This window comes from Mus pahari, chromosome 9, assembly GCF_900095145.1.
Source record: "Mus pahari chromosome 9, PAHARI_EIJ_v1.1, whole genome shotgun sequence".
In the NCBI taxonomy this organism is placed as follows: Eukaryota; Metazoa; Chordata; class Mammalia; order Rodentia; family Muridae; genus Mus; species Mus pahari.
The window spans coordinates 60,198,387-60,209,220 of NC_034598.1; the positions used below are offsets into that span (position 1 = coordinate 60,198,387).

Sequence of the window (10,834 nt, forward strand, 5' to 3'; positions counted from 1 at the left end):
TAAAGGCACACACCGCCACTGCCTGTCTTTAGGTTGCCTCTTAAGACAGAGCTAAACACTCCCGAGGCAAATGTAGACTTTTCCTTTTGTTTGTTTGTGCTATGGATTAACTCACACTTCACCCATGCAATCACTCGAGGGTTCTACCATCAAGACATGCCCATGTTCTCCATGGCACATGCTATTCTCATTACACCATCATTGCCTATTTTGTGGCTCAAACCTCCCCTACAGAAGAAAGCAAAGCCAAAGAAACGGACACTCACAGCAGAGAGATTGTTTGGGTAGAGCACCCATGAGCTACTGATACATTCGCTTACCACGTCTGTCACCTTATGGACCACCAAGATCATAAGTAGGTGATCTAGGGATGTTGATGGAGGGGTGCCACGCCTTCTGCTTATTTTTATCATCCCAATCGATCACAGTGATTCTGGATCTGTCACCACTTTGTGATTCTCGCCTCATCATAGAGCATAAATAGTTTGGAAATGCAAAGTTCAGGTCTCAGCTTCTATTTAGCTCTTTCAGACTACATTGAAGACCATGAACTCTGACTTCAGTTCCCAAAATGCCAATCTACAAGAGTACAGGTTTGGCATAGCAAGCCCAATTGTCTCCATCTCATCAAGAGGCAGAGATTTCAGTTTCCTCATTATGCCCAAGACGTTTATGTATAATTTGCAGGTGAGACACAAAGTGACTGACTTCTAAACGCTCAAGGGAACTTTGAACAAAGCAAGCCTTTTCACCGGAAGGGCTTTCTGCAACTACTCGCTCACAAAATACTGCCCCCTCTCCTTTTACCTCTGCGGTGGTGCTGGAGAAAGGTGGAGTCGTCGACGGACTCCAGGATGTGTCTGTAGTTCCAGCCGTGTTCAGATGGGGGAGCCCTCTCTTGCTGCTGCTCTGACTGTAGGTCTCTGCGATGCTCCCAAGGGTCTCTGCAGTGCTCCCGAGGATCTCTGTAGTGCTCCCGAGGATCTCTGTAGTGCTCCCGAGGGTCTCTATAGTGCTCCCGAGGGACGTCTCTGTGGTATTGATAATGTGGTCTGGGCTATATGGGACAGTGTTAGAAGTAGTGGGAATCTGGGGAACAGCTGAGTTTCTAGCAATCCGCACCGAGACTTCTGTACCCAGGCCAGCTGAGAAGAGAGGACAGTGGGGGAAAAAATCATTATCACGTTTTCTGAATTTTATGTGAATTCTTCACATAAAATGATCTTGTTTTAAAATAGGCCATCATAAGGCGCAGACTGATCTAGAACCTGCTAGGTAGCCAGAGGACATTGAACTCCTGGTCATCCTGCCTCTACTTCCTAAGTGTTGATATGTGGACCACCATGCCTGGTGTATACTGTGTTAGGGCTCAAGCCCAGGGCATGATGCAGGCTAGGCAAGAATTTTACTAACAGCCACATTCCCAGTATCACATAAAAACAGTTGTTATGTACTGAGTGAAGGCCCTTCAACAAGGAGCATGTGGGTAGATTTAGTGCTATAAAAAAGCCAAGATCCCCTCAGCGAATGACAATATCTATTTGCCCTGTCCAGCTTACCGGTCCTTCATCCATCTGCCAGTTTTATATGGCAGGGGGAGGGTTATGAACGCTTCTATAAGAAAAGGCCAGTACCGCATAGAAGACAGGGTTCAAGTTCATTCTGTGGATATCTAGGTCACTGAATTGGTCTCAGGAGTGAACCATGGGTCTCCAAAGATCTCCCCAGACTCCTGGGCTTGTGGCACTGACGCTGCAGCAGTGCTGTGGGTGGACGGTCACAGCTTTTATCAGCTTCTCAGAAGAGGTGATAAAGAAAATGGCACTTTGAGAATCAGTGTTAGCAACTTGCCTAGGTGCACCTGAAGAACTGTGGCTCCTGTGCTGTTGATAGCATTTATCTCTTTAACCATAATGTAAACATTTATGATAGGGACACTTGTGCTTTAAATTTAACTAATATATAAAACACAAAATTAGATATTAATGGGGTATTATTGATGTTTAGATTCCTGCATACATTGTATGATGATTAAATCAGATTAGCATTTACCTCCTCCAACATCTTTTCAAATTCTATGGGATAAATATTTAGGATCGTTTCTCTAGCTCTTTGAGATATTCAGTATATTCCTTATTACCGCTGACTGTCAAATAGCACATCAGAGTGCCTTGTTCTTGTCTAAACCATAACAGTGGCAACTGGTGGGAAATGTTTTAGTTCTGTGAGACTTCAGTAATGTTGAATTTTCTTCTCTCTCTCTCTCTGTCTCTCTCTCCCTCTCTCCTTCTTTCTTTTTGGCTTTTCTTCTTTCTCTCTTTCTTGTTTTTCTCCTTCCTTTCTTCCTTTCCTTTCTTTGTTTATTTATTTATTTATTTATTTATTTATTTATTTATTTATTTATTTATTTAGACAGGGTTTCTTTGTGTAGCCCTGGCTGTCCTGGAACTCCCTCTGTAGATCAGGCTGGCCTCAAACTCAGAAATCTGCCTGCCTCTGCCTCTCAAGTGCAGGGACTAAAGGCGTACACTGCCCAGCAAGGCTGTTATATTTACTAAGTTACAAATCTTTTGAAAGAATGGCTACTGGTTTAGGATACATGAGATGGTGGGCTAAATTTTCCAAACAAACATAAAAACATTGGGTCACCTTGCCATGACCAAAAACGGTGTTCTTCTTATGTCTGTGACAGGCTCCAGGTGATGCCAATGCTGGCCTTTAAGTCATGGTGTAACAATACTTTTTAGGGCAACCCTACACAAAACAAAGGATTGGAAAATTCTGCAAAGGATTGCCAACAGGGCATGCTTGGGTATTTCACTGGCTTTGGAGATGTTGAGTTGCCAGGGATATAAAACCCAGAAAATCCCGTCGAATCAGTTATCTGTAACTGAGGACTGTGGGCTTTAAGACACTGAACAACGGTTTATTTTTTATTACTTCTTTACTTGTTCATTTAAATTGGACAACTATTTATTAGGCAACTACTATGTGCCAAGTAGCCCTTCTTAAAGAAGGAATTGACTTCTACTTTCTAGTCAGCCTCATTTGTCTCTCTTTTGAGCTCTATTTCTTCCCATCCTAATTTTACCTGACTAGTACATTTCACATAGCAATGCGTGTGAGTGACAGGGGCTGAGGAACAAAAAAATGTTCTCGGCAGAAGAGATCCATGTATGACTTAACAAGATATAAATAGATATTCTCACAAAAGTTAATAAAGTAGCCATGGTAATTAAGTATTCTTGCCTTGAGATGCAAAGGACTGTGCAGAGGTCTTTGAACACAGATAGGTTTATTAGACATATAATATTACATATAGTTATGTATAATGTATAACAATATATATTGTATACCATAATGTCTCTTACAAAATTTCAGTCACTTAAATTTTACCTGAAATTCAAGTGTAAGTGGTCATCTATGTATATATACTGTCTGCAACTTTCCTTACAAGGCTACTAAATCTACCCTTTGAAAGCTTTCTGGATACAACTTTGAGTTATGTATTTATTTTCTTTTCATATCATTTGCTACTGTAACTGCCTTGTGCCAGGGTTGTACACGCTGCACACAGACAAGAGCTAAGCTCCGGGTGCTTTCTCATAACAGATTTGACCATGGCTCGACCTGCGACTTCTTCACAGCTGTCTTGAGAACAGTCTTTATTTCTCAGGTCTGAGTTCTGAGTTTAGAGTCTAAGTGTTTCCTTCAGCAGGTGTCTGTCAGGATGCAGAGTTGGTGGCAGCCAGCACCTCTGTCACTTTCTGCTTTGGCCAGTGTTGACTCTCTAAGTTAAGGGCCACCGGAAGCAATTTTAGTTCTCAGACCTTGTTACAAAGTAAGGATGGGTTACAACCCAAATCAAGCTTCCGAACACCTCGCATGCAATTACGTTCTCTGTACTAAAAAAATTGTTGGTGAGTTTTTATCATGAGAACTTGAAAAATAAATTAGTCAGTGCGCACAATCAGTGGATAAAAACGGACTCTCCCAAGGTTGAATAGTTGAATAAATGATCAAAACTTTTTGGAGACAGGTTCTGCAAATACCACTGAAGATGTTACCATTGCGTACAGCTTTTGGCTTTTATGTGGAGAATAAAACCTCAGATTTCTGCAATTGTCTTTAATCATCCTCGTGTATTTTAAAAAATACCTCAGGCCAAGCATATGTATTATCCATTTAGGCCATCTCCCTCTTTTTTTTTTTTTGTCAAATAAATATTTAAATCTAATATCTCCTTATTTTGTGTCTGTATGTTTGTATGTTTAACTGGTATGATTTAAAAGCTACAGAAATTTTAGCCTAAACATTCAGCTTCTATGTTTTGTGAATTTTAAATCAGCAGTTTATAAAGATAATTGGTGTTTGAGCTACCGTGAAAGCCTTCTTGTCTTAGGCTCCCTCTAGAAACTGTGATTCACTGGATTTAACGTGGATCTTAGGTTCTGCATTTGTAACATATTCCCTGGGTGACTCTGGTCTATGGCTTTAGCCACATACATACTATGAATCAAACTGGAGTACTGCTCTCCCTGTCTCATGCTCTCCCTCTCTCTTTCTCACTGTCTCCGTCTCTCCTCCTCTCCCTTCCCTCCACTTTCCGAGTTCTGGGATTAAAACCAGCTATTGTGATGATTTCTTATTCGGGCACTGGAAGTTTATTAAATAGATGGGAAGAAAGAAAATCCTTGTTATAAATATACAAGGCTCTCAAAATAAGATCATTTTTCTATTACTAAACTCTTTGTTGGGATAGACATTTGAAGTTATGCTAAAAGTAGTAGACCTTTAGGTGTTTGGGTGTCTATAACATCTTCTAATATTCTATGAAAGCCATTTCCCAGTCCGTGAAGGAGGAAGATGTTTTTTGATGGTGGCAAGGAAAAGTTCTTACACAATGGAACAATATGTTAAAGCTATTTTTAACATTTTATTGTGCCATTGCTACTACATTGTTCTCACATTCCAGTGAAATTCTTCTGAGAACACAATTCAAGAGTAGAGGGGGCACCCTGTGTTCAATCTAAAACATTTTCACCCAGAGACTGTTATTAGCTCTTTGCTAGGGCAAGTTCACCTGTAAGATGCTATTCTGTGTGTTGACTGCCCCAGGTCAAGACCATCTTTTGAATACTTTCCCAAAGGGCAACAAAATAATCAGACTCAGAAATAACCATGAGCTGAGGTAATATTTTTTGAACAACAATAAAGACAATAAACAAGTTAGTTCCTTGTCTTGATCTGATACAAATAACATTCATGTTGAATGTTGAACAAAGACATGTTGCAAAGAGTAACTTGTATTAAAGACATTGAGTCATAAGAACTTTTTGCTGTATAAGTGCTTCTACTCTGGAGAGAGTTGTCCAAGATAATGAAATATAATATCTATTAAAAGTGGGTAAATTATGCAGATGAGCCAACCATGATGATAAGGGAAGGAGCTGTACACACATACACACTCCAGATAGTATTGCGCTTCATAAAGGTGAAGGAGAAAGGATGGGGATTATAGTAGTTTAGTAAGAAATGGCCAAGATGATTATTAACATTTCAGAAAATGTAGTCAGCATAATAAAAGATACCCTTAAAAATACATGCTTGAATTGCTTTATAAGCACACAATTGGAAAGAAAGTAAAATCAATACATGACAATTCATATCAACACACAGCATGGTAATATACTAAAAAAAAAATCAGAGCAATTAATGTGGAGTGGAAAAAGAAATATTAATGGACTCAAAGAAACAGTTTCCAGCAGCCAGACAGCAACCAGTCCCATGTGGTACTGTGGGGTCCACTAAGAGCTCCTGCTTGTTCAGCAGACAGGTCAGGATTTTGGAGACTATGCCTGTGTCCCCTCTTGATGACTCAGAATGACAGCGTCAGAGCCCTGCTTTGTTTTCGCTTTTAAATGGCTTTAAAATAGTGATTTAAAATAGTTCAGGCTGGGCGTGGTAGCACACACTTGTAATTGCTGTACCTGGGGAGGAAGAATGCTCTGTAGGAGGGTCCCCAGTGTGTGAGTTTCAGGCTGGTCTGGGCTGCACAGTACGACATGGTCCAAGGTCTCCCATGCAGTGTTGAGGTAAACACTTGCCTTGCTTGACTTGAGGTTAGAGATGGATCTCATTTCCCATGGGTAACAGCACAACTGTGACATTTACCTTGGTTTTATGGCATTCAGAACAGATGGGAACAAACCCCCCACAGGGAAGGAACTCTACAGAGTCACTCTTTGTGCTGCATACTTTCTGATAAAGCGGGATTTTCTAATAGACTACTGCAGTTTGTCCTCTTGGCATATGTAGAACTGATGCAGGGATTGAGACCACCAACCTCAATGTCCTTTGCACAAAAACCTTCTGCCAGTATCTAAGCTCTTGCTGAGCGTGAATCAGGGAGAGAACACTGTTTAAAAATTAGCATGGTAGAAAAATTCAAATCAGCCTCAGAGGTGGGTAAGTTAAAAAAAAAAAAAAAAAAAAAAAAAGCTAAAATGGATGCTGATCCCCCAAAAGGACCATGGACCCACATTAGTGTTAGTGCAGGTACATAGTTCCTGATTCAGAATCCTGATTGTTGTGGAGGGAGACAGGTGTAAGGGAGTCTTGGGAATCTGTGATTTTAGTAAGCTCTGCCTATTCCCCACGGCATTGGTATACAACCAGCTAGAAGAAAGCCGATGGCTCAGCACTGGGAAGAATTGCGGAGTACTGGGAAGAACTGGGAATCACTGGGTCAGCACTGGGAAGTACCAGCAAGCACTCTATTAAGGGCTGCACACTAGCCTGGGAGTTGGCTTGGGGCTTAGGTTTAGAGCTGGCTCAGCGGCCGAGAGTGGTTTATTACATTGTGATGAACTTCAGTCTCTGTACTGTGGAGAGTCATTGCTGAGTGATTCTCCCAGTGGTCTGTGAGGCCCTGGGACTTTTATCTTTCATGTGCCTCTGACTTTGATCTTCCATGACTTCCTGAGCCAACCTCTAATGGAGGAGCAGATACACTCTGGAAGCAGTTAACTTCAAGAGAAGGAGGAACTGTGCATACACTCCATAGGCACTCCTGCTTAGGACTAATTATGCACTGAACTAGGAATTTGTGCATGTGCATACAAATATTTATGTATATTTATCATCTAGCAACACTAATTGTTAACAATTAGAAAGTCTCTTACTACACATTGGCTTTTACTATTAAAAAAAAAAGCACATTACCTCCAAATGATATGAATATGGATCTGAGTTTCAAAAGCATGACATAACACCATTTCCCATTGTGAAGCTCCCTCTGAGTTCTAATACACCTCCTCACCAGATGAGAGAAGATTCTACACCAACAGAATCAAATTTCTTAACGTAATCTAGTCATTATGTGTTGATACTGTATATTGGATGTACATTCCAGTACTTTGCAGTGTTTGATCACAGTGTCTGGCACAAAAAAGAGACTCAAGAAACATTGCTTTGGAACTGAGGAGATGACTCTGTAGGTATGAAAACTGAGTTCAGATCTCCAGGGACTTTTGATAGACACAGTTTCATTAGCACAAGGCTGAAATCCCAGCTCTCCTACTGTGGGATGAGAGATGGAGGCAGGAGGACTCATAAAGGCTTGTACGCTACCTGGTGTGGTGTGTGCAGGGGTGAATAAATAACAAGGGATATTTTCTCAAATAAGGTAGAAGTCAAGGACTCAGACCCAAGGTTGTCCTCTGACCTTCTGACCTTTATACAGGTAAGAAGTGGCACTTATATGAGACTGTACATATATATGCACACACACATACACATATACACACATACACACATATGTACACATACACACATATACACATATATACACATACACATACACACATACACACATATACATATATATACATATACATATATACACATATACACACATACACACATGTATACACATACATACACACATACACACATGTACACATATACACATATACACATATACACACATACACACATACACATACACACATATGTATACATACACATATGTACACACATACACATACACATACACACATATACACACATACACACATATACACATAAACACACATACACATATACACATGCACATATACACATATACACATACACATATACACATACACACATACGCACATATACACACACATACATACATGTACACACATATATACACACATACACACATACACACATATGTACAATACACACATATACACATATACACAAACATACACACATATACACATGTACACATATGCACATATATATACACACATATACACACATACACGTATACACATATACACATACACATATACACACATATACTCATGTACACATACACATATATACATATGTACACATATACATACATGCATATAAACACATATACATACATATACACACATACACATACACTCATATACACACATATGCATCCATATGCACACATATACACACACATACACACATATATACATACACACATATACACATACACACATATACTTGTACACACGTACACATATACACATTTTGAAATTTGAGTAAGTACAGGCAAAGAAGGGAAGGTAAATGACAAAGGCAGAGAAGTTGCTGACTTTAATGAGGATAATGCGATTTTCCATGGTTGGGAACCACTTAATATGTTTCTGTTAGTAAACATGTGTATCTCTCAAAGGAAATAGACTGGAGCCCATGGCTCTCCCTGGGCTTTGAGAAGACAAGACAGTTCACAGACTGACTTCCAGAACTGATTCTGAAAGGACCCACTCACCTTGCTTCAGACAGAGGCTTTCATTGGCCAGTCTCCCCTCCTTGTTGATATCTAACTTCATCCAGCTATCGAGGTATTTACTGATCTTCTTGACCACTACCTTACGGTTTTGTTTCTTGAGAAAGAGTGAGGTATTTTCCACCTCAAGGAAACCTTCCTGAGCATGGCAGGTCCATCGGGGTGCCTGGGCACAGGGAGTAGCAACTGCTGGTTGGAAGGGGCCCCTTGAGGAGTTGGAGATGCCCAGGCACAATCCAGATTTAATGTGAAGGAACTTCCCATTCTCAGTTGACAGCCACTGCTGGTTGTAGCTGCTGCCATTGCAAAAGCCCACAATCACCTTCTGATTTATGGAGAGGCACTGTTGCTTGCGCACGTGAACTATCTGGAAGCCCTCTGGAAGATGAAAGACTTATGAGGTACTGTGTAAGGGCCACGAAATAGAAAAACCACCTGCCCACATATCAGCCAAATTAAAGACCCCAGGTTGATTTATATTTTGACCTTTCTAGCATTGCAAGTGAATAGTCTCAGGTTTAGCCCACGTGACTTAAAATCCTAAGGCAAACAGATAAGCAAATACCCCCCACCCCCAACCCAGCCCCAAATATCCCCCAAACTCAACCCATCAAACAAGCAACCACCCAACCAAAAACACCCTTCCAAACCAACCAATCAACCCCCCAATAAAACAAGTAAACCCCAGAAACAATAGACTATCTTCAGGCTGACAATGGAAAATGTCAAGACATCATAATGAGCTCTCCTCTGTGAAAGTTTTGTACAATCTAGTACAAATACCCTAGAGCATATACCCTACTGGAAAAATGAAAGGAATCTCGGAAAAGAAACGAAGTCACCCAAAGATTATGGCTTTTCATTGGATGAGGAAAGACAAATAGAGAGTGTGTGTGCCTTATCAAAGTCATCAAAGTCAATTCAATATAAGGCTTGGTCCCTTTTAGCCATTAGGGTCTCTTCATATTAAGCCCTTTTCCATTATGTAGAAGAGAGACATACCTCCCCCTCAGTCACAGCTCACAGAGGAAGTAAATATTTGTTTATGAGTTGCATAGTTTGAATAAACAGTTAAAATTGGACACATTTATTAAAAGATAAAAATACAAGGGAGTTTCCCATCTTTCCTAGCCCAAACTTGTGGCTGGTGGCAAACAACGAAAGTATTGTTTACCAGAGGCTAAGTTCCTGATTACCAGGGGCTAAGTTCCTGATTACCAGGGGCTAAGTTCCTTATTACAGAGAAACATCAATTTTGTGACAATGTCTATAGTTTTCCACCAAACACTAACACATTAAAAAATATATATCAGTACTCCTTAAAGACTAAGTGCCCAGTTTTTAAGCATTCACAGTAAAAAGTAAAATATTCAGACTCAGACATCATTTTCAATTAGTTTTTAACTTAAGCAACCTAGCTTTCCCTGGGAAATATTCAAACCTTCCAAATGACAACTTCCAAACAAAACACATTTCCTTGCTCCCTTTAATCACGTTCCTTATGTGTATATATTTTTCTTAAAATGGAAGAAGGTAAAGCACGTAAAGCTACCCCTTGATTAGAACAAGGAAAAGAGAGCTTATATAGACTGTTATAATATATATATATATATATATATATATATAATAATAATAAAAGATGTCTGCTCAGGGTCCCTCACTCCGAGACCCATCCTTTCCAGGACTTGAGCTGTCCCAGGCACTCCGTAAACACTTATTTTCTTCTAGAGAGAAATCTCAGAGAAGTGTGGCCAGAGCTGTCTCCTTTTATCCCCGCCAACCCCCTTCTCATCAGCTTTGACTCTCATGCCATGGAGACCTGTTTCCTATTCTGACTTCTTTCAGATCCCTTCTCCCTTCCCCAGGCCTCCCGGCCTCCCTGGCGAACGTTGAGAGAGATGTCTCCGGGGACTGAGGTAGCCTCACTCACCCGAGCTCCCGAGGATGAAGCAGGTTAGGATCGTCATGTAAACCTCAGCCTCCATTTTCCACTTAACAACGGTTCATGCTTCG

At 40.5% G+C, this 10,834-nt stretch overlaps 1 protein-coding gene across 2 annotated transcripts in view; it reads right to left on the reverse strand.

The window, feature by feature from the left end:
• Positions 1-10,834, reverse strand: part of Ptprb (protein tyrosine phosphatase receptor type B) — a 108,378-nt gene extending 97,544 nt beyond the window's left edge. For both annotated transcript variants that reach the window (XM_029542218.1, XM_029542217.1), the window contains exons 1-3: positions 10,752-10,834; positions 8,804-9,199; positions 808-1,145 (exon numbers count right to left, since the gene is read on the reverse strand). In XM_029542218.1, the coding sequence (XP_029398078.1) occupies positions 808-1,145; positions 8,804-9,199; positions 10,752-10,806 (789 nt within the window). In that variant the 5' untranslated portion in view covers positions 10,807-10,834. The remainder of the gene's footprint in view (positions 1-807; positions 1,146-8,803; positions 9,200-10,751) is intronic.